This window comes from Heptranchias perlo, chromosome 40 (assembly GCF_035084215.1).
Source record: "Heptranchias perlo isolate sHepPer1 chromosome 40, sHepPer1.hap1, whole genome shotgun sequence".
NCBI lineage: Eukaryota > Metazoa > Chordata > Chondrichthyes > Hexanchiformes > Hexanchidae > Heptranchias > Heptranchias perlo.
In genome coordinates, this window is record NC_090364.1 from 15,890,417 (window position 1) to 15,915,161 (window position 24,745).

Here is a 24,745-nt window from a genome sequence, read left to right on the forward strand (position 1 = left end):
GAAACAGTTTCTCTTTATTTACTCTACCGAAGCCCTTCATGATTTTGAACATCTCTATCAAATCTCCCCTTAACCTTCTCTGCTCTAAGGAGAACAACCCCAGATTCTCTAGTCTCTCCACGTAACTGAAGTCTTTCATCCCTGGAACCATGCTAGTCTCCTCAGCACCTTCTCTAAGGCTTTGACTTCCTTCCTAAAGTGTGGTGCCTAGATTTGAACACAATACTGCAGCTGGGGCCTAACCAGTGTTCTATGAAGGTTCAGCATAACTTCCTTGCTTTTGTACTCTATGCCTCTAATTATAAAGCCAAGAATCCAGTATGCTTTTTTAACAGCGATATCAACTTGTCCTGCCACCTTCAAAGATTTGTGTATGTACACTCCCAGGTCTCTCTGTTCCTGCAACCCCTTTAAAATTGTACCATTTAGTTTATTTTGCCTCTCCTCATTCTTCGTACCAAAATGTATCACTTCACACTTCTCTGCATTAAATTTCATCTGCCACGTGTCTGCCCATTTCACTAGTCTGTCTATGTCCTCCTGAAGTCTGTTACTATCCTCCTCACTGTTTACTACATTTCTGAGTTTCGTGTCATCTGCAAACTTTGAAATTATACCCTCTATTCCCAAGTCCTGGTCATTAATATATATCAAAAAGAGCAGTGGTCCTAATATCCAGTCTGAAAAACAACCGTTCACCACTACTCTCTGCTTTCTGTCCCTCAGCCAATTTTGTATCCACGCAGCCACTGCCCCTTTAATCCCATGGACTTCAATTTTGCAAACAAGTCTATTATGTGGCACTTTATCAAACGCCTTCTGAAAGTCCATGTACACAACATCAACCACACGACCCTCATCAACCCTCTCCGTTACTTCATCAAAGAACTTAATCAAGTTAATCAAACATGATTTGCCTTTAACAAATCCATGCTGGCTTTCATTTATTAACCCATATTTTTCCAAATGCCAATTAATTTTGTCCCAGATTATGGTCTCAAAGTTTCCCCACCACCGACATTAGGCTGAATGATCGGGTTTATCCCTCTCCCCTTTTTTGAATATTCGGAGCGTCTTAAAAGGAGGAGAGAGAGGTAGAGAGGCGGAGAGGTTTAGGGAAGGAATTGCAGAGCTTAGGGCCGAGGCAACTGAAGGCACATCCGGCAACGGTGGAGCGATTAAAATCGGGGATGCACAAGAGGCAAAACTTGGAGGAGTGCAGAGATCTCGGAGGGTTGTAGGGCTGGTGGAGGTTACAGAGATAGGGAGGGGCGAGGCCATGGAGGGATTTGCACACAAGGCAATCAAAACAACATCAAAAATGCAATCTTGCAATTCTGGGCATAAATTGTGTCAACTATGAGCTGAGCATGCTTCTTTTTCTTTTTAGGGAGGGGCTGTTAGTCTGGGCTGCTTTTTGCTGCTCCCTCCAGGCCAAGGGGAAGTTTAACATCCGTTTCCATTACTGCCTGGATTTTTCATCTGCAATTTCACCCAATATATTTTCATCAATACATTCTGGTTGAAGAATTTCAAGTGTTTAGTCAGGGCTCGGGGGCTGCCTCTAGCTCCCTACCTCACCCCGAACCTCCACCATCAACATCAAACATGCAACCTCGACCCACCATCGGGTATCTCCCAGCCCCTGCTGTATTCCGTGGTGTGTGTGTGTCCACCACCCCAACAAGCCTCCGAGATCTCTGTGCTCCTCCAATTCTGGCCTCTTGCGCATTCCCGATTTTAACCGCTCCACCAGTGGGGGCTGTGCCTTCAGTTGTCTAGGACCTAAACTCTGGAATTCCCTCCCTAAACCTTTCCGCCTCTCTCTTCTCCTTTAAGACGCTCCTTAAAACCTACCTCTTTGACCAAGCTTTTGGTCACCTGTCCTAAAATCTCCTTATGTGGCTCGGTGTTAAATTTTGTTTGATAATCGCTCCTGTGAAGCTCCTTGGGATGTTTTAGAACGTTAAAGGCACTATATAAATGCGAGCTGTTGTTGATGCCTCCCCCGTCTTCCCATAGTGCCCAGGCTTCTTCTGGTCCATTCATATTGGAATCTAGCCTAATGTGCCAGCCTCAGAACTACGGCTAACAGTACACCAACATCACAAGCAGCTCCAGTGCCAAGACTGCCACACCTGCCGGGGCTATCTCAACCGGCACAGACTCTACAGAATTTCTACACACTCCCCAAGATGATTCTAGAAAGTTGCTCCCCACCCTCATGGGTAAATCAATAAATCTGCAGAATGCCTGCCCACCCTGTAACCCTACATTAGACATCTACTGGCCATTGTCCTTCCAGGTTCTGATGTTCCATGGGTCCTGGCAGCTTAAGGACCCTCATGTTCCACACCCCATTCAATCATCTCCATCTGTCCTTGTCCTTCTAACCCTTGGTCCTGCTCTTCCCTGGAGAGTAGGAGGTTAAGGGGTGATCTTATAGAAGTCTATAAAATAATGAGGGGCATAGATAAGGTAGATAGTCAAAATCTTTTCCCAAAGGTAGGGGAGTCTATAACGAGGGGGCATAGATTTAAGGTGAGAGGGGAGAGATACAAAAGGGTCCAGAGGGGCAATTTTTTCACTCAAAGGGTGGTGAGTGTCTGGAACGAGCTGCCAGAGGCAGTAGTAGAGGCGGGTACAATTTTGTCTTTTAAAAAGCATTTGGACAGTTACATGGGTAAGATGGGGATAGAGGGATATGGGCCAAGTGCAGGCAATTGGGACTAGCTTAGTGGTATAAACTGGGCGACATGGACATGTTGGGCCGAAGGGCCTGTTTCCATGTTGTAAACTTCTATGACTCTATGACTCGATGAGGTACCCACCCAGCTCTTTAAAGGATAATGGAATTCTGGAACTCTCTCCCCCAAAAAGCTGTTGAGGCTGGGGGTCAATTTCAAAACTGAGATTGATAGATTTTTATTAGGCAAGGGTATTAACTGATATGGAACCATGCTCGAGGGGCTGAATAGCCTCCTCCTGAGGTATTAACTGACGTCCATAAATTGCCTTATATGTGATTCTGCATCTCCACAACTCTGTGGGATACAATTCCTTCCCGATCCGCCTCGCTGGAGTGCAGTCACTGTGTAGTAGTATACAGAGTCCACCAACCTGAATATCTTGGCCAGCGTGGCCTCAATTCTCTTGAAGTCTGGTCTTTTTTCTGGATCTTCCTCCCAGCAGCTCTTGATCAGCCCGTACACCTGGAACCAGAGGGGACACTGGGTTAATCAGACCTGGAACCAGAGGGGACACTGGGTTAATCAGACCTGGAACCAGAGGGGGCACTGGGTTAATCAGACCTGGAACCAGACGGGACACTGGGTTAATCAGACCTGGAACCAGAGGGGACACTGGGTTAATCAGACCTGGAACCAGAGGAGACACTGGGTTAATCAGACCTGGAACCAGAGGAGACACTGGGTTAATCAGACCTGGAACCAGAGGACACACTGGGTTAATCAGACCTCAACCCAGAGGGGACACTGGGTTAATTAGACATGGATCCAGAGGAGACACGGAGTTAATCAGACCTGGATCCAGAGGGGATACTGGGTTAATCAGATCTGGAACCAGAGGGGACACTGGGTTAATTAGACCTGGATCCAGAGGGGACACTGGGTTAATCAGATCTGGAACCAGAGGGGACACTGGGTTAACCAGACATGGAACCAGAGGGGACACTGGGTTAACCAGACATGGAACCAGAGGGGACACTGGGTTAACCAGACATGGAACCAGAGGGGACACTGGGTTAACCAGCCCTGGAACCAGAGTGGACACGGGGTTAATCAGACCTCCACCCAGAGGGGACACTGGGTTAATCAGATCTGTTCTGATTCAGTTACCTCTAGCTCTTTGTCTTTAGCTGTCTCCAGATGGAGATCAGGTCGAAACAGCACACTCTCATTCGCTGCCTGCACCCTCTTCAACTTTACTAGAAAAATAGCAAAAGAATAAAACGATCCATTTAGCATCTGAGAAACAGGTGAAGGGTTAATGACTGACAGCATCAGTATAAACATTATTCCAAGGGTTTCTCTTTCAAATGTTCAAGATTATCACGTTTGAGTAAACAGATGAGAAAGGACTGGAATTCTCAAAATGTCCTACAGCTTTGTAATAACAACTGTATTGGCATCGACTACGACTGAGAGAAATGGGAGAGGGTTGACTAACTCAATGCTCAGAGATAACAAACAGATTGGACCAGTGCAGTACAGCGAGTCCCAAAGATCTCTCTTTGCCTGCCTCTCTCTCTCCTTGTCTTTTGGTCTCTCTCTCTGTCTCTATCCCTGTGCCTCTCGGTCTCTCTCTCTCCCCGTCCCTCTTGGTCTTTCTCTTCCCTGTCCCCCTTGGTCTTTCTCTCTCCCAATCTCCCCATCTCTCTCTCTCCATCCCTCTCTGTCCCTCTCACTCTCTCCCCGTCCCTCTCGGTCCCACTCTCTCCCCCCGTCTCTCTCTTCCCATCCATCTCGGTCCCTCTCCCTCTCCCTCCCTGTCCCCCTCAGTCTCTCACTCTCTCTCTCTCTCTCCCCCCATCCCTCTCTGTTCCCCTGTCTCTCCCCATCTCTCTCTCCCTGTGCCTCTCTGTGGAAATGCATAAAGAGATACCTGACCATATTAACTTTCTAATACACCTAAACCATAAATGTGGACCTGACCATATTAATTTTCTAATACCCTTAAACCATAAATGAAGAAATGCATGATGGATAGTTGACCATATTAACTGACCAGCTGAATATAATAGAAAGCTTATGTTTTAGTTTCTCACCAAAGACATACAGAAGCGCTATTGTTCGCTTATGTTGATAACTGTCTGACTAACAGAAATGAATGACCATATAGCCTTGAGACTAGGTACAGACCTACTGATAAAAAAGACTGTTTATTAAGGAAAATTACTTTCCCAGGCCTGTGTCCAAACATCACAAGGCAGTCATGAGGAACCAGAGGGTGGATTCCCTATTTTGATTGACTAACTACCTGAACCAATAAAGAATGTACGTGTACGCCCATATTCTACGACAGGTGGGCGTTGCTGATTAACTGTATAAACGTGAGCTGTTTCCTTTGTTCAGTGAAGACGTAGCCCTAACCATTGTTTAGGGTACAGCTTCCCTTGTATACAAGTTTCTTTTAATAAATTCTTACTTGTCTGAAAATAAGTGTTTGGAGTTAATGCATTGTATATAATAGGTAATAAGTTTAAGTTTAAGTTTTCGACATCTCTCCCCCCCTGTGCCTCTCTCCCCCCCGTGCCTCTCTCCCCCCCTGTGCCTCTCTCCCCCCCTGTGCCTCTCTCTCTCAATCTCTTTCTCAGAATTTCAAGGCTCAGGATTTGAGTTCTGGAATTTGTTTTGCTGCTGATGAACATTCATTGAAACCTGAACAACACCGACGACCAGTGCCTCCTCATCATGAGATGTGGATGGAAGCATTAAAAAAAACTTCTGGTCTAAAAATTGGCCTGTCAACATTAAAGTTGTTCATGGCAGTTCCCATTCACAAAATGGACAGCCTGGTCCAAAACTGGACAGGGTTTTGATAGAGTGAATAAGGAGAAACTGTTTCCACACTGGCAAGAGGGTCGGTAACCAGAGCACACAGATTTAAGATAATTGGCAAAAGAGCCAGAGGGGAGATGAGGAGAATTTTTTTTACGCAGCGAATTGTTATGATCTGGAATGCACTGCCTGAAAGGGCGGTGGAAGCAGATTCAATAGTAACTTTCAAAAGGGAATTGGATAAATACTTGAAGGGGAGATAAATGCAGGGCTATGGGGAAAGAGCAGGGGAGTGGGTCTAATTGGATAGCTCTTTCAAAGAGCCGGCACAGGCACGATGGGCTAAATGGCCTCCTTCTGTATTATATCACATGCCAAGGAGTGGTGTTACCCGGCGTGATAGGGGAGGGATTGGCTGTGACTTCACACACAGGGAGATCCCGATGGCAGTCCCAGGGTAGAGGCTCGTAGTGGGTGAGAAATTGGGATACCAGCAGCACTGCCCCCTGCCCCCTCCAAATAGCCAATTACAGGGTGCTACCAGCAGACACCTCCTCCCATAAGGCCTCCGCCTCCTGCCCTCAGACAGGCTGACTTTTCAAAAAGACAATAGTTCAACATTTCTGTTGTGATAGCTGTACCCGGCTACAATACCACAAGCAGGCTGCACCTCCAGTGATGAGGTAGTATACGCCTTAAAGAAAGAAAGAAAGATTTGTATTAATATCGCGACTTCCACAACCTCAGGACGTCCCAAAGCACTTTACAGCCAATGAAGTACTTTTGAAGTGCAGTCATCGCTGTAATGTAGGAAATGCGGCAGCCAATTTGCAAGCTCCCACAAACAGCAATGTGATAATGACCAGATAATCTGTTTTAGTGATGTTGGTTGAGGGATAAATATTGGCCAGGACACCGGGGAGAACTCTCCTGCTCTTCTTCAAAATAGTGCCATGGGATCTTTTATGTCCACCTGAGAGGGCAAACGAAGCCTCGGTTTAACGTCTCATCCGAAAGATGGCACCTCCAACAGTGCCGCGCTCCCTCAGTACTGCACTGGAGTGTCAGCCAAGATTACGTGCTCAAGGTTGTGAATCCCAGGGCTAACAATAGCCCTGGCAAGCAGTAACATTCCACACTGGAATTCACGTAGTATCCTTGCTGGCAGTCCGCAAGGTGGAAAATATCAAATGTTAGACCCACTTTGTACAAGCTAAAATAACAAATCAAATTTATTTACATCAACAATTTATAGAAGCAAAGAGATATAAAAACCTATAGCTGTAAAACATAATCCAGAAATAGTCCACAAGGGGCTAATTTGTCCTCAAGTTTCAAAGTGCCTTCAGTTAAAGCAAATAGTGCAATAAGATGAACATCGGCAATGGCTTTCGATCTCATGAAATCTCCTGTCATGAAAATAGCAGGACATTGACTGTTGTTTTGGCAAAGTTGGCTGACAGGAATTATCGTTGAGCGGTTCTTTTAGTTATGTCCAAAAGAGGGGAGGGGAGTTGAAGGAAAGATACTTTGGGGTTACCTGCTAGCGATGTGTATTTGGTCACATTGCTCTGAGCGGGGAGGAATGGGACAACAGTGCAAAGGTTCCCTGGACGCACCACTACCAATACCAAAGAGCGGCCCTGCCCCCTGTCGAGGACTACTTTCAAAACAGCCCGAATCAGTCAGACACTGATGACATTGATTACCTGCCCAATTGCTGCAGCTCTGAGTATAGAAGGTCTCTTTTCGATAGATGATCTCCTGAGCAATGATTCCGTAACTGTACGTGTCACTTTTCTGAGACACTCCCTCCTTCCGCAGATGCTCAGGAGCTGTCCATAGATCTAGAAATTGAGGTTTAGAAGAAAAATAAATGGCTGAACACATTCTGCACCTTGCACAGACAAGTAAAAGAACTTGAAAGGACAAGACTTGCAATTATATTGCGCTGTTCATGACCTCAGGATGTCCTAAAGCGCTTTACAGCCAATTAAGTACTTTTTTGAAGTGTAGTCACTGTTATAATGTAGGAAACACAGCAGTCAATTTGCACACAGCAAGATCCCACAAACAGCAATGTGATAATGACCAGATAATCTATTTTAGTGATGTTGGTTGAGGGATAAATATTGGCCAGGACGTTGGGGAGAACCCCTGTTTTTCTTCCAATAGTGGCCGTGCGATCTTTTATGTCCACCTGAGAGGGCAGGTTTAACTTCTCATCCCAGAGACAGCACCTCCAACAGTGCAGCACTCACTCAGTATTGCACTGGGAGTGTCAGCCTGGATTCTGTGCTCAAGTCTCTGGAGGGGGACTTGAACCCACAACCTTCTGACTCAGAGGGGAGAATGTTACCCACTGAGCCACGGCTGACACTAATTTACTCTATCACAGACTCTATGCGCCGAGGGAAAACTCTGTATTCTTACATTTTCACAAGATAATCAAGCAAAACCTCAGACGGTTCGTCCCTCCTCACAATCCTACCAATAAACCCTGACCCACTGTCTGGCATGGACCTTTCTTCACCCAGCCCCAGCAGCAGAGAACCATCAAGTCCCAGGTGGGGTGGGGGGGAGAGGGATTTAGTCATCTCAGTCTACGCCTATCCCGAGAACCTTCAACCCCATTCCTGGACAGAAATTTATCCAGCTCCCTTTTGAAGGAGTTTTTTTAAATGGCTTTAGTGCGTACAACTGCACAGCTAATTGAGTCAATCATGACTCAGTGGGTAGAACTCTCGCCTCTGAGTCAGAAGGTTGTGGGTTCAAGTCCCATTCAGGGACTTTGAGCACAAAATCTAAGCTGACATTCCCAGTGCAGTACTGAGGGAGTGCTGCACTGTCAGAGGGTCAGTACTGAGGGAGTGCTGCATTGTTGAAGGTGCTGCCTTTCGGATGAGATGTTAAACTAAGGCCTCGTCTGCCCTCTCAGGTGGAAGTAAAAGATCCCATGACCACTATTGGAAGAAAAAACGAGGATCTGTTGTAAATTTCAACCCGACTTTGACAAACTCAATTGGCTCCCTGTCCCCCGTTGTATCAATTTCTAAATCCTTGTCTTCTCTTCACACCCTCTTTCTACTCTACTCCAGCCTTCTAACCCAGCACCCACTCTCCGTTCCACCAACTATGGTCTGCCTTTCCCCCTGTCCCCAATCTGCCATTAGCAGCAGAGTTTCCCAACCAACAATCAGACTCTCTCCCTAATCTCCACTTCCCTCCCCTCCTCAAAACCTACCTCTTCGACCAGGTCTCTGGTCACCCAGCCAGGTCCTCCCCTACTTCTTGTCCAGTGTCCAGGTCTGTTCCTGGAAATTAGCTTGGGATGTTTTGTTATGTGAAAGATGTTAATGAAAGGAATATTTCACCATTTTCCATTCTGAACTCATGGTTTCCAAAGCTCACCTTTCTGCGGCAAAACAATGGTATTACATCCAAAATCGGTAATTTTCACCACCATCCGATTGTCCACAACACAATTCGTGGATTTCAGCCGCCCGTGGACTTCAATTTTGCTTGAATGCAGATATGACATACCCTTAAAAATAAAGGTCAAATTACCAGTCAGTAATTGGATGAGATGGTAGCAAGAATCATCCATGTAAACACAAGTGAGATAAGCAGTACAATGCAGTCCTTTTAAGAAGCATCTGGAAATTCCATGTGATTGATAAATGGATTGATTGCTTCATAACTCATGCTGCACCTCCCCTGGGGGCGTTTGATGGGACAGTGTAGAGGGAACTTTACTGTGCTGTACCTGCCCTTGAGTGTTTGATGGGACAGTGTAGAAGCAGCTTTACTCTGTATCTAACCCATGCTGTACCTGCCCTGAGGCTGTTTGATGGAGCAGTGTAAAGGGAGCTTTACTTTGTATCTCACCTGTGCTGTACTTACCCTGGGACTGTTTGATGGAGCCGTGTAGAGAGAACTTAACTCTGTATCTAACCCGTGCTGTATCTGCCCTGGAATTGTTTTGGGGACTGCGTAAAGGGAACTTTACTCTGTATCTAACACGTGCTGTACCTGCCCCGGGACTGTTTGATGGGGCAGTGTAGAGGAGCTTTACTCTGTATCTAATTCATGCTGTACCTGCCCTGGGACTGTTTGATGGGGCAGTGTAGAGGAGCTTTACTCTGTATCTAACCCGTACTGTACCTGCCCTGGGAGTGTTTGATGCGACAGCGTGGAGGGAGCTTTACTCTGTATCTAACCTGTGCTGTACCTTGATGAGCAGAAAATGAACCCTTCAGCCCCTGCAATGGCATTGCAGTTAATCCAGAAACCCCAGGACTGCAATCTCTTCATCTTTTTTAGTTTTTGGATGTTCCACTCTCTGCTGATTTGTCGTTTGCCGCTTTGGGAATCAGTAGCCTTGTGGTACCTGAACAAAGTGAGCCTCACCAGTATGTCACCAGGCTATTCAGGCATGGGAGGCATTGCAACCATAATTAACCCCATCTTTAATCACACACACACACACACACACACGCGCACACACATACACGCGCACACACACACCGCATTTTGCAGCAGGGGTCACTGGATAGTGATTAGGAGGGAGAACCATGCTTGATTTTTGCCCTCCCCAGACACGGAGACCAATGAAGATTTCACCAAGAAGATTTTAAATAGGAATTATTTTTGTTGATTTTTACGGTTTTTGCAGCAAAGGTTAGAAAATGGTCAAGCACTGAATCACTGACTGGCAGTCTTCGATCTTTTGATTATCGAGTTGGTGCCTAAAACCGCTTTTCGTGAGGATTTGCAGTGATCACACTCACCTTTGCGATGTCATACATGACCGATATCTTGAACTCCAAGTCCATGAAGGTGCCATCGGGGTACGATAGTGTGTCATTCAAAACATCCTGAGGGAAGCAACAAAGAGAGTGAACAGTCGGTGCAGAGACCAATTTGGCAATCTCAGCCACTAAAGCTTGGTGTCAGTTGAAGTTCATTTGCAGCCAGGCAAAGCTGTGGAGCACCTGCCTCAAGAGGTCCCAGGTCACCACAGGTCACCCAATAGTGTTCTTACTCTTTCACTTGTTCTATAGATTCTTAAAACCAGGAACAGGTGAACAGACTCTGGTTGTATCTGAGCCAAGTTCTTATGGCCTCCTCGAATTCAATGAAACCCTCATAATACAGCTCGCATTCAAGTATCCACTTCATGAGTATACAAGAAAAGATAGAATGAGAAAGGGTCCTATCAATCATACTCCATCCACAGACCTCGTACAATCTGCTCTACCATGGACTCTACCCCACCCAATTAATCTCATGAAGGAAAGTTTTGAATAGTTTCTCCCTCACTTGCACCAAGTCCCATTCACCCATCACCCCTATGCTCGCAGACATACATTGGCCCCCGGTCCGGCAATGCCTCGATTTTAAATTTCTCATCCTTGTTTTCAAATCCCTCTATGGCCTCGCCTCTCCCTATCTCTGTAACCTCCTCCAGCCCTACAAACCTCCAAGATCTCTGCGCTCCTCCAATTCTGGCCTCTTGCGCATCCCCGATTTTCATCACTCCACTATTGGTGGCCGTGCCTTCAGCTGCCTAGCCCTAAGCTCTGGAATTCCCTCCCTAAAGCTGCCACTCTACCTCTCTCTTCTCCTTTAAGGCGCTCCTTAAAACCTACCTCTTTAACCAACCTGTCCTAATATCTCCTTATATTCATTGGTCAGAACATTGAATACAGGAGTTGGGATGTCTTGTTAAAGTTGTACAAGACATTAGTAAGGCCACACTTGGAATACTGTGTACAGTTCTGGTCACCCTACTATAGAAAGGATATTATTAAACTAGAAAGAGTGCAGAAAAGATTTACTAGGATGCTACCGGGGCTTGATGGTTTGACTTATAGGGAGAGGTTAGACAGACTGGGACTTTTTTCCCTGGAGAGTAGGAGGTTAAGGGGTGATCTTATAGAAGTCTATAAAATAATGAGGGGCATAGATAAGGTGGATAGTCAAAATCTTTTCCCAAAGGTAGGGGAGTCTATAACGAGGGGCTATAGATTTAAGGTGAGAGGGGAGAGATACAAAAGGGTCCAGAGGGGCAATTTTTTCACTCAAAGGGTGGTGAATGTCTGGAACGAGCTGCCAGAGGCAGTAGTAGAGGCGGGTACAATTTTGTCTTTTAAAAAGCATTTGGACAGTTGCATGGGTAAGATGGGTATAGAGGGATATGGGCCAAGTGCAGGCAATTGGGACTAGCTTAGTGGTATAAACTGGGCGACATGGACATGTTGGGCCAAAGGGCCTGTTTCCATGGTGTAAACTTCTATGAACTTCTATGAACTTCTATGTGGCTCGGTGTCAAATTTTGTTTGATAATCACTCCTGTGAAGCGCCTTGGGACATTTTGCTATGTTAAAGACACTGTATAAATGCAAGTTATTGTTGAAGACCCAAAGTTAATCTAGCAAAATTCCACAATATGTATCCATCCCCACTATTCAACCCTGAACAGTTTCTTGTTCCCAGCACTGTGCTCTATGGAATATTTGTTGCTTCTCTGTCCATAATTAATCCCATTCATTGGCGGGACCTTCAAAGTCAACGTTGTGATATGGATCTCAGCAAAGCTCAGCCTCTATTGAAGTGGTTGAGTACAACTCAACTTGGACTCTGGGCCTGAATTAGTCCTTGTTTATAAATAACTTATAAGCATTTAGAATCTATTTTACTAGAGCACCTATGGATACCTGAACTTCTCAGTTTTACATTTGTTACACATGAAGTGAATTTGAACTTTTTTTATTCTCCCCCACATCCTCTCTCGTTTAAATTGACCTCATGCATCTATAACTTTCTGGAGATGGAACGTTGATGCTACTGGAACCAATCAATGCGGTCCCTTTGCTAACCGACCATAAGACATGTTACCCTCGTTTGGGGGGAGGGCAGACAGAATGTTTTCATTTCAAAATGGAAGGCAACTTCACTGGGCTACATTCTTTGCCCACTCATCAGCAATGAGTCGTGCCAACTGTGCCAACCTCTGCCCATTTTAATCGATTGTTATAACATTTTTTTTTAAAAAGCTACACAAAGTGGAAATGGCATTGATCCCCTGTACAACGTGCAGTGCTACAGACTCTCCCCAACTTACTCAATCTGCAGAGGGATGCAACCAATAAATGAAACTTGGGAAATATCTGCTCAACTCCCAGATATCCGTCTAACATTATATTTCAATCATCCCCAACCATTTGTTGTTCTACAAATGATGCCGCCAATCCCACAGAATTGGTACTATTCTCGTGTAGACAATATTTGTTCATCAATTAACCCTCTAACTTTCCATCCGTTCTCTAGAAAAGAGAAGGCTGAGGGGTGACCTGATAGAGGTCTTTAAGATAATGAAATGGTTTGATAGGATAGACATAGAGAAGATGTTTCCACTTGTGGGGAGTCCAAAACTATGGGCCATAAATATCAGATAGTCACTAATAAATCTAATAGGGAATTCAGGAAAAACCTCTTTACCCGAAGAGTGGTAAGAATGTGGAACTCGCTACCACATGGAGTAGTTGAGGTGAATAGCTTAGATGCATTTAAGGGGAAGTTAGATAAGCACATGAGGGAGAAAGGAATAGAAGGGTATGCTGATAGGGTGAGATGAAGTAGGGAGGGAGGAGGCTCATGTGGACCATAAACGCAGGCATGGACCAGTTGGGCCGAATGGCCTGTTTCTGTGCTGCATTTTCGATGTAACTCTATATAAACATACACATAGCTGTGACTGGAAAGGTCCCAGCGGATTGGAAAACCGCAAACGTAACACCCCTATTCAAGAAGGGAGTGAGACAGAAAGCAGCTAACTATAGACCAGTTAGCCTAACATCAGTCATTGGGAAAATGCTAGAATCCATTATTAAGGAAGTAGTAGCAGGACATTTGGAGACTCACAATACAATAAAGGAGAGTCAACATGGTTTTAAGAAGAGGAAATCGTGTCTGACAAATTTATTAGAGTTCTTTGAGGAAGTAACGGGCAGGGTAGATAAGGGGGAGCCAATGGATACAGTTTATTTGGATTTCCAAAAGGCATTCGATAAGGTGCCACATAAAAGATTACTGCACAAGATAAGAGCTCACGGTGTTGGGGGTAATATACTGGCATGGATAGAGGATTGGCTAACTAACAGAAAACAAAGAGTCGGGATAAAAGGGTCATTTTCAAAATGACAATCTGTAACTAGTGGGGTGCTACAGGCTCAGTGCTGGGGCCTCAACTACTTACAATATATATGAATGACTTGGATGAAGGAACAGAGTGTCTTGTGGCCAAATTTGCTGATGATACAAAGATAGGTGGAAAAGCAAGTTGCGACGAGGACACAAAGTGTCTGCAAAGGGATACTGACAGGTTAAGCGAATGGGCAAAAATTTGGCAGATGGAATATAATGTGGGAAAATGTGAAGTCATCCACTTTGGGAGGAAAAATAAAAAAGCAATGTATTATTTGAATGGAGAAATACTATAAAATGCTGCGGTACAGAGAGATCTGGGTGTCCTTGTACATGAAACACAAAAAGTCAACATACAGGTGCAGCAGGTAATCCGGAAGGCAAACGGAATATTGGTCTTTATTTCTAGGGGGATGGAGTATAAAAGCAGGGAAGTCATGCTACAACTGTACAGGGTGCTGGTGAGACCACACCTGGAGTACTGCGTACAGTTCTGGTGCCCTTATTTAAGGAAGGACATATATTGGAGGCAGTTCAGAGAAGGTTCACTAGGTTGATTCTGGGTATGGAAGGGTTGTCTTATGAGGAAAGATTGGACAGTTTGGGTCTATACTGATTGGAGTTTAGAAGAATGAGAGGAGATCTTATTGAAACAAACAAGATTCTGAGGGGACTCGATAGGGTAGATGCTGAGAGGATGTTACCCCTCATGGGGGAATCTAAAACTAGGGGGCATAGTCTCAGAATAAGAGGTCACCCATTTAAGACGGAAACGAGGAGGAATTTCTTCTCCCAGAGGGTCGTGAATCTTCGGAATTCTTTTCCCCAAAAAGCTGTGGAGGCTGAGTCATTGAATACACTCAAGGCTGAGTTAGACAAATTTTTGATCAGCAAGGGAGTCAAAGAATATGGGGAAAAGGCAGGAAAGTAGAGTTGAGGTAAAAATCAGATCAGCCATGATCTCATTGAATGGCGGAGCAGGCTCGAGGGGCCAAATGGCCTACTCCTGCTCCTATCTCTTATGGTCTTATGGACTCAGTGGGTAGCACTCTCTGTTCTGAGTCAGAAGGCCGTGGGTTCAAGACCCACTGCAAAGATTTGAGCATGTAATCCAGGCCGACACTCCCAGTGCAGTACTAAGGGAGCGCTGCACTGTCAAAGGTGCCATCTTTTGGATGAGACGTTAAACCGAGGCCCTGTCTGCCCTCTCAGGTGGATGTAAAAGATCCCATAGCACTATTTAGAAGAAGAGCAGGGGAGTTCTCCCCGGTGTCCTGGCCAATATTTATCCCTCAACCAACATCGCTAAAACGGATTATCTGGTCATTTATCACATTACTGTTAGTGGGATCTTGCTGTGCGCAAATTGGCTGTTGTGTTTCAACAGTGACTGCATTTCAAAAGGTACTTAATTGGCTGTAAAGTGCTTTGGGACTTCCTGAAGTTGTGAAAGGCACTATATAAATGCAAGTAATATCCCACCACCCCCCTCCCCAAAGCTTTCTCAGCTCAGTTCCTCAGGCTGACAGTTCTCCAGTGCCTCACTCAAGTGAGCATTCTTCATAGGTCAGTGAGTACTGGCAGAGTATTTGACTGCAGGGGCATCACAGCCAAGTCCGAACCTGTCCTAACCAAACGTCCACACCTATGTGTTTTCCCGCAGAGGTTAATGGATAATGACCAGGAACAAGGACTCTTTTTTCTTTTTCTTCCTTCCCACATGTAGCTCGTCCTTCACCACCACAGCTATCAGGTCAAGTATCCAGATAGGGACCTGCCTGCACAGGGCTGTCCATTTACCAACTGGGACATTGGGGGGGGGGTCGAGGGTGATCAGAGCTTCAAACAGGCAAAGCATCAACAGTTTCAGTGTGTCACCGATTTACCCACAAACTCATTAAGCTGAACAAGGTTGCAGGCAGACTCACCCTCAGTGATTCTCGCTCGCAATACTCAATCACTGTGAATATCTCCAAGTCCAACTTCACCGTGCCGTAGAATTTGGTTAAATTATAATAATCAATTTGTAGCAGCTGGAAAAAAAAATGTTTATTTAGAATTTTGTAGCAAGCTGTTTAATAATGATCGCGTGTTGCAACTGAAGGGAATATCGTGCCGCCATTTTCTTCAGTTACAAAATGATCTGTTTATAGTCCATCTGGGCTTCTTGTGTGTAATTTTCTTTACTCTTGATTAAATTTGGGCCTCCAAACTGCTCTCTTCCGTACTCATGCACTTGAACTTTTATTGTGAATTTTGTGCTTGTTAAAAGTTGAGGGAGATTAGTGCTGGGGAATGGAACCATTCCTAATTTGGAAGCCCAGTGTGAACATCAAGCATTCCCAGGTTAGGTATGGCATGCTAGAGGATGTTATATTATGTAACACACACTATTAGTATTTACAGTCCCCACCGTTTATAGCGGGCGTGTTCGTGCCAACACAATTTGCCCGCCATATACGGTGGACGGTGAAACCATAATAGGTCATAACAATGAAATAACTCCCGTGGTTAATAGTGCCAATTGCAGACTCCAAGCAGCCTCGATCAGCCGATTGCAGACTCCGAGCAGCCTCGATCAGCCGATTGCAGCTGCCTGAAGTCCTGTCTTTGCCTGAAATTCAGCGGAGCTTTTAAATTGGTAACTGCACAAAATAGTCGGTGTGCTTTAAATGCATTTTAAGGAGCACCTTTTGCCGTAGACGCCTATGGTTATGACCAACGGACAACGCCATTTACCCGATATAGGCGGCTGCCCATGATAAGCGCGGATGTTGTAAATGGGTGGAGACTGTAATCCCTTCAGCCATGGCGCAGTGGGTAGCACTCTTGCCTCTGAGTCAGATAGGTTGTGGATTCAAATCCCACTCCTGAGACCTAAGCACACAATCTAGGCTGACACTCCCAGTGCAGTGCTGAAGGAGTGCTGCACTGTCGGAGATGCCATCTTACGGATTAGACGTTAAACCGAGACCCTGTCTGTCCTCTCAGGTGATGTAAAAGATCCCATGACAGGGGAGTTCTCCCCGGTGTCCTGGCCAATATTTATCCTTCAACCAACATTACTAAAACAGATTATCTGCTCATTATCACATTGCTGTTTGTGGGATCTTGCTGTGTGCAAATTGGCTGCTGCATTTCCTACATTACAACAGTGACTACACTTTAAAAAGTACTTTAATGGCTGCAAAGCACTTTGGGACATCCTGAGTTTGTGAAAGGCACTATTAATTTAGTATGTTTGTTACCAATATCTCCCAGCATGCTCAGAGTGTTGAGCGGAGTTACCTTGTTGAGTTCGATCATTTGCTGCACAGTGAAGTTGCCATCTTTGTGTTTCAGCTCCTTCAAGATAACAATCTGGGGGAGAGAGGGAGAAAAAAAAGAATATTTCACTCAAGATCCTGCATCAGCATGGATTTCAGGATTGCAAGCTTGATATTCCCACGAGTAAGGTTTTGTTTTATGTCCACACTGAGGAAGTGGCCTGGTATGTGGTATCCTACGTGGCAGCAGGTAATTACTTGGGTGTTGAGCAGTGAGCGATGATATTGGCCAAATTTATATTGTACAGCCGATTGCTGTAATCGTTGGCTTGGTGTAATAACAACAACTTGCATTTATATAGCGCCTTTAACGTAGTAAAACGTCCCAAGGTGCTTCACAGGAGCGTTTTCACACAAAATTTGACACCAAGCCACACAAGGAGATATTATTACAGGTGGCTTGGTCAAAGAGGTAGGTTTTAAGGAGCGTCTTAAAGGAGGAGAGTGAGGCGGAGAGGTTTAGGGAGGCTTAGGGCTTAGGCAGCTGAAGGCATGGTTGTCATTGGTGGAGTGAATAAAATCAGGGATCTGCAAGAGGCCTGAATTGGAGGAGTGCAGAGATCTGGGAGGGTTGTAGGGCTGGAAGAGGTTACAGAGATAGGGAGGGGCGAGGCCATGGAGCGATTTGAAAACAAGGATAAGAATTTTAAAATTGAAATACAATACCTTTTTGTCATATTTTGCTGTATATAATGGCTGAAGACTGCACTTTCTCTTGTCCTCTTCAATCTGGAGATATAAGACAGAATGGATTACTCACGGACACTATGGAGAGAGCCTGCGTCTTCTTAACTGAAGCTTGTCACCAAAGGGGATTATTCGCCAATGGGCAAGTGTTGAGGCACTTCCAGAGCATACAGTTACCCCTGAGAAATCTGAGCTCTGTTTCACCTTTTATCACAAGTTGGGAAGGAGGAAAGGTTCTCTCAGTGCCCTCACCCAACTTGTCATTCATCCTGTGTAAGCCTAGGCTGTGGATGTTGATAGGCTATTCAACTGTGAGAAACATCACAGGACAGCCCAATCCTCACTCTGTGTTCACACATCTAAATTTTCAAGGATTCCTGGCCTAATTGAGTTTGTCCCCACTCTCTAGCCCAGGGCACTGAGGCTAACTGTAGCCCTCTTGCACCTACCCTGTGTGAGATCAGCCAACCCAGCACACACCAAGGATCAAACCTGGCATCTATCTGTCTGTAAAGCCTGGGAGGTTTACTTTAAACACAAATGTCCAGTATAAACTCCAAAAGCCTGAGTTTATGTGCAGACTTACCTTCAGGTTGATGTAGTTCCTCTCGCCCATCTCCAGTGGAATGATTTGGACACTAGGAATGTGTGACCATTTCTTTAAACGGGATTCCTGCTCCATTCTGTACTTTCTGTTGGCAAAACATTTGGTAAATTAATGGATTAATATCATAGAATCATAGAATAATACAGCACAGAAGGAGGCCATTCTTTGAAAGGCCTATCCAATTAGTCCCACTCCCTTGCTCTTTCCCCATAGCCCTGCAAATTTATCATTTTTAAGTATTTATGCAATTCCTTTTTGAAAGTTACTGCTGAATATGCTTCCACCGCCCTTTCAGGCAGTGCATTCCAGATCATAACAACTCGCTGCGTTAAAAAAATTCTCCACATCTTGCCTCTGGCTCTTTCCTCTGGTTACCGATTCTTCTGTCACTGGAAACAGTTTCTCCTCATTTACACTATCAAAATCCTTTATGATTTTGAACACCTCTGTCAAATCTCCTCTTAACCTTCTTTGCTTTAAGGAGAATGATCCCAGCTTCTCCAGTCTCTCCACATAACTGAAGTCCCTCATCCCTGGTACCATTCTAGTAAATCACCTCTACGCCCTCTTGAAGGCCTTGACATCCTTCCTAAAGTGTGGTGCCCAGAATTGGCCACAATGCTCCAGCTGGGGTCTAACCAGTATTTTATAAAGGTTTAGCATAACTTTCTTGCTTTTGATCTCTGTGCCACTATTCATAAAGCCAAGGATCCCATATGCATTTTTAACAGCCTTCTCAACTTGTCCTGCCACCTTCAAAGATTGGTGTACATACACCACCAGGTCTCTCTGTTCCTGCACCCCCTTTAAAATTGTACCATTTATTTAATATTGCCTCTCCTCATTCTTTCTACCAAAACGAATCACTTCACACTTCTCCGTGTTAAATTTTCACCATGTGTCTGCCCATTTCACCAGTCTGTCTATGTCCTCCTGAGGTCCATTACTATCCTCCAATTTGTTTACTACATTTCCGAGTTTCGTGTCATCTGCAAACTTTGCAGTAACACCCTCTATTCCCAAGTCCGGGCCATTAGTATATATCAAAAAAAGCAGTGGTCCTAATACCGACCCCTGGGAAACGCCACTGTACACTTCCCTCCAGTCTGAAAAACAACCGTTCACCACTACTCGCTGCTTTCTGTCCCTTAGCCAATTTCATATCCACGCTGCCACTGTCCCTTTACGCCAATGAGCTTTAATTTTGCTAACAAGTTTATTATATGGTAATTTATCAAACGCCTTTTGAAAGTCCATATACACAATATCAACCACACCACCTTCATCAACCCTCTCCATTACTTCATCAAAGAACTCAATCAAGTTAGTCAAATATGATTTTCCTTTAACAAATCCGTGATGACTTTCATTTATTAACTCATATTTTTCCAAGTGCCAATTAAATTTGTCCCAGATTATTGCCTCTAAAAGTTTCCCCACCACTGACGTTAGACTGACTGGCCTGTAATTGCTATGTTTATCTCTCTCCCCTTTGTTGAACAGGGGTGTAACATTTGCAATCCTCTGGTCCTCTGGTACCACTCCCATATCTAAAGGGGATTGGAAGATTGTGGCCAGAGCCTCTGTTCTTTCCACCCTTACTTCCCTCAGCAACCTAGGAATCATCTCATCCGGACCAAGTGACTTTCTACTTTCAGCAATAACTGTACCCTGAGGCTACAAAACAGCAGGAGAACGCCTGAACGAGGAGGAAACGGCCAAATGCGGCGGGGCAGGGGGGACAGGTTAAAGGGTGGGGGGGGGGGAAGAACGGCTGAGCCGGGGGGGAATGGCCCAAGTGAGAGAACAGCCCAACCGGTAGTGATGGGGAACAGTTGAACCATCTTCTTATCTGAACAGGTTCATAGTAAATGCACAGTATTGGTATCTATGGGTAAAGTTCCTGTTGGGAGATATTCATCCTTCTGTAGAAACTGGGTCAAAATGGCAGGGAGGAGGGGTATTCAATACAATATGGTGGAGATTAAAATAAGACTTGCAATTGACTAGGAGGGGAATATAAGAGTTTTAACTTCGAGAAGACAGATTTTGAGGGGATGAGAGAGGAACTGATTGTCACTGTCTAAGTGGCCAGTTTTCATGTGTGAGTGGTTTTACAAAGTCAGAGAGTCACAGCCAAACTCAAGGCTGACCTCACTGCTGTGGTGCATTTTCCAGCAGTGTCACTGTGTAGTGATCTGAAGGAGGAACCCTGGCTGATCTGACTGGATAGTTAAGGTAACCAGTTAAGCTGTTACTGAAAATGCACAAATGCAACATTATCTTAAGGAGTTCACCAGTATTTCCAGAGACCCTGGGTTGAGGATCCCTGTCTGCTCACTTACAATACCTGGTATGAAACCTAGTGTGGAGCAGATTATCGACAGTCTAATGATTGTGAAAGGAATGGTGCCTCTAGGGCCTAAACATGTTCCAGGTAAATACTTCTCCTAAGGAACAGCAAATGCTACTAAAATCTTCTGCAGGAGTAACTTGTCAGAGTCACTACACAGTGGAAACTGAAACTCTCCAGGCCACTGATCAGCATATCAGGGAAAATGACCAGCACTCTTGGACAATGGTTACACCTAAGCCAACTCAGCTTCCTGTTGTGCCCAGTGTCTCCTCCAAATGCCTTCCCTGGGGAGATAAATCTCAAGTACTTGCCTTTATTCATACTGCATTTATAGACTGTCCGATGTGGATTTTGTCTGCACTGTCTGATTCCAACATCAGCCATGCATTGGCCACATGTGGGAATCTTATACTGTTACCTCCTCTTACATAGAATTACATAGAATTTACAGCACAGAAACAGGCCATTCGTCCCAACCGGTCTATGCCGGTGTTTATGCTCCACACGAGCCTCCTCCCACCCTACTTCATCTAACCCAAGCAGCATATCCTTCTATTCCTTTCTCCCTCTTGTACTTATCTAGCTTCCCCTTAAATGCATCTATCCTATTCGCCTCAACTACTCCATATGGTAGTGAGTTCCACATTCTCATCACTCCCTGGGTAAAGAAGTTTCTCCTGAACTCCCGATTGGATTTTTTAATGGCTATCTTATATTTATGGCCCCCAGTTCTGGTCTCCCCTACAAGTGGAAACATCTTCTCTATGTCTACCCTATCAAACCCTTTCAGAATTTTAAAGACCTCTCTCAGGTCAACGCTGAGCCTTCTCTTTTCTAGAGAAAAGAGCCCCAGCCTGTTCAATCTTTCCTGATAGTTATAACCTCTCAGTTCTGGTATCATCCTTGTAAATCTTTTTTGCACCTTCTCCAGTGCCTCTATATCCTTTTTATAATATGGAGACCTGAACTGTGTGCAGTATTCTAGGTGGTTTAACCAAGGTTCTATACAAGTTTAACTCCTCTGTGGTCTTTCATCATTCCAGGGGTCCCTGAAGGAGGGGTTTGCCCACTCCAGTTCTTTATCAGATACAATTGCTGCTACTTACCTCAATATAACCAGTGCGATTAGCGTAACCACCACCACAGTGACAGTCAAACCTATCACCGCGATCGTCAGCATCAGAAAGTCTGTAGGGAGTAAAATAAGAGGGTGATCGGCCAACTAAAGTGGAACCGGGGTTCAAATAGTCTGCATCGCATTTAGGGTTGCCAACTCTGGTTGTGTGTATTCCTGGAGGTTTTATCACATGACCTCCGGCCTCGAACCGCCCCGCCCCCACACTCCAGCCATTGGTCCATCCGCCAGGTGCACGGTCTTCCCACGGCCAATTGGAAAGCGAACAGACTCTTTGTTACCCAACTGGATTAACTTTGACTGTCAGTCAAACCCTTCCCTGATGTTGTTGTTATTTTCCCCCATCTCAAAAACTTTTGTAATTAATGAATGGAAATGTTCAAAGAAAATGAAAAAAAACCCACATTTTTATTATTGCCCCTGTGATTTTTCTCCTGGGTGTCTGCTCGCGGCAATGTCCTGGAGATTAATCTTCAATTCCTGGAGACTCCAGGTCAATCCCGGAAACCCTGGTCGTATTACACAGGAGAGAGACGGGGGGTCACACCTGGACCAGACAGACTGACGTATTGAGGAGTGTATCTGGACATTTCTCATGTGAAAACTGGATTGATTTTCAAGACACAAGTTCATTGTTCTTTTACTTACATTTGTATCTCGTGACCTGGAAACATTAGTTAGATATTCAGGTTTTCAATAATATTTTCATTAACAGACATGAGAATACAAATCCTGATGCCGTCTTCTTCCCCTGCCCAGTTTTGGACTTGACAAACACTGGCAATTCTAGACAGGGGCTTGCAAGGCTTGTAGTTGTGGATAGAACTGAGTTTGAATAATATTGTAGAGAAATTCCTCCCTTTAACATGAATGTGTCCTTATTCAGAGCCCTTGTTCTAACTTGTTGACCATCTAGTGATGAGTTCGGAGCATATATAACCTCCAGGACAAGGTTACATACATTCTGTATGTAACCTTGCTGGTTACATACAGAATTACATAATGTAGCCTTATGCAGTAAGTGGCGCAAACTTGAAATTGTATCACTTCTTCCAAATGGCAGCCCCACTCCCACACCCCCCACCAGTCATTGATGAATTTCTAGGGGGGGGTCCAGAGGCAATTATCCCCAGGAAAATTATGCAATTGTACACAGGGATTAAAGACTAAGTGCAATCTTTGTAGGAGTAGCTCTGCAGTAGGGCCTATTAGAGGCCAAAAAGGTAACCTGTGTGTGGAGGCGGAAGACGTGGGTATGATTTTTAATGAATATTTTGTGTCTATCTTCACAAAAGAGGGGGGACGATGCAGACATTGTAGTCAAGGAGTGTGAAATATTGGATGGGATAAACATAGTGAAGGAGGAAGTATTAAGGGGATTAGCATCTTTGAAAGTAGATAAATCGCCAGGCCCAGATGAAATGTATCCCAGGCTGTTATGAGAAGCAAGGGAGGACCATCATTTTCCAATCCTCCCTGGCTACAGGCATGGTGCCGGAAGATTGGACGACTGCCAACGTTGTACTGTTGTTTAAAAAGGGAGAAAAGGATAGACGGAGTAATTACAGGCCAGTCAGTCCAATCTCGGTGGTGGGCAAATCATTGGAAACAATTCTGAGGGACAATATTAATCATCATTTAGAAAGGCACGGATTAATCAAGGACAGTCAGCATGGATTTGTTAAGGGAAGGTCGTGTCTGATTAACTTGATTGAATTTTTTGAGGAGGTAACAAGGAGGGTCGATGAGGGTAGCGCGTTTGATGTAGTCTACATGGCAGACTGGTCAAAAAAGTAAAAGCCCATGGGATCCAAGGGAAAGTGACAAGTTGGATCCAAAATTGGCTCAGTGGCAGGAAGAAAAGGGTAATGGTCGACGGGTGTTTTTGCGACTGGAAGGCTGTTTCCAGTGGGGTTCTGCAAGGCTCAGTACTAGGTCCCTTGCTTTTTGTGGTATATATTAATGATTTAGACTTAAATGTAGGGGGCATGATTAAGAAGTTTGCAGGTGATACAAAAATGGCCATGTGTTTGATAGTGAAGAGGAAAGTTGTAGACTGCAGGAAGATATCAATGGACTGGTCAGGTGGGCAGAAAAGTGGCAAATGGAATTCAATCCGGAGAAGTGCAAGGTAATGCATTTGGGGAGAGCAAACAAGGCAAGGGAATACACAATAAATGGGAGGATACTGAGAGATGTAGAGGAACAGAGGGACCTTGGAGTGCATGTCCACAGATCCCCAAAGGTAGCAGGACAGGTAGATTAAGAAGGCATACGGGATATTTTCCTTTATTAGCTGATGCATTGAATATAAGTGCAGGGAGGTTATGCTAGAACTGTATAAAACACTAGTTAGGCCACAGCTTGAGTACTGCATACAGTTCTGGTCACCACATTACAGGAAAGATTTGATTGCACTAGAGAGGGTACAGAGGAGATTTACGAGGATGTTGCCAGGATTGGAGAATTTTAGCTATGAGGAAAGATTGGATAGGCTGGGGTTGTTTTCTTTGGAACAGAGGAGGCTGAGGAGTGATTTAATTGAGGTGTATAAAATTATGAGGGGCCTAGATAGAGTGGATAGGAAGGACCTATTTCCCTTAGCAGAGAGGTAAATAACCAGGTGGCATAGATTTAAAGTAATTGGTAGAAGGATTAGAGGGGAGCTGAGGAGAATATTTTTCACCCAGAGGGTGGTGGGGGTCTGGAACTCACTGCCTGAAAGGGTGGTAGAGGCAGATATCCTCATCGCATTTAAAAAGTACTTGGATAGGCATTTGAAATGCCATAACCTACAAGGCTACGGACCAAACTTGTGGAAAGTGGGATTAGGTTGGATAGCTCTTTTTTGGCTAGCACAGACACGATGGGCTGAATGGCCTCCTTCTGTGCCGTAAATTTCTATGA

At 44.8% G+C, this 24,745-nt stretch overlaps 1 protein-coding gene across 1 annotated transcript in view; it reads right to left on the reverse strand.

The window, feature by feature from the left end:
• LOC137305387 (guanylyl cyclase C-like) overlaps positions 1–24,745 on the reverse strand; it is a 100,076-nt gene that overhangs the window by 15,484 nt on the left and 59,847 nt on the right. The window contains exons 11-21 of the mRNA XM_067974221.1: positions 23,771–23,777; positions 21,810–21,891; positions 18,327–18,432; positions 17,720–17,782; positions 17,016–17,087; positions 15,656–15,760; positions 10,310–10,396; positions 8,931–9,063; positions 7,229–7,366; positions 3,858–3,946; positions 3,121–3,212 (exon numbers count right to left, since the gene is read on the reverse strand). Coding sequence (XP_067830322.1) covers positions 3,121–3,212; positions 3,858–3,946; positions 7,229–7,366; positions 8,931–9,063; positions 10,310–10,396; positions 15,656–15,760; positions 17,016–17,087; positions 17,720–17,782; positions 18,327–18,432; positions 21,810–21,891; positions 23,771–23,777 — 974 coding nt within the window. The remainder of the gene's footprint in view (positions 1–3,120; positions 3,213–3,857; positions 3,947–7,228; positions 7,367–8,930; positions 9,064–10,309; positions 10,397–15,655; positions 15,761–17,015; positions 17,088–17,719; positions 17,783–18,326; positions 18,433–21,809; positions 21,892–23,770; positions 23,778–24,745) is intronic.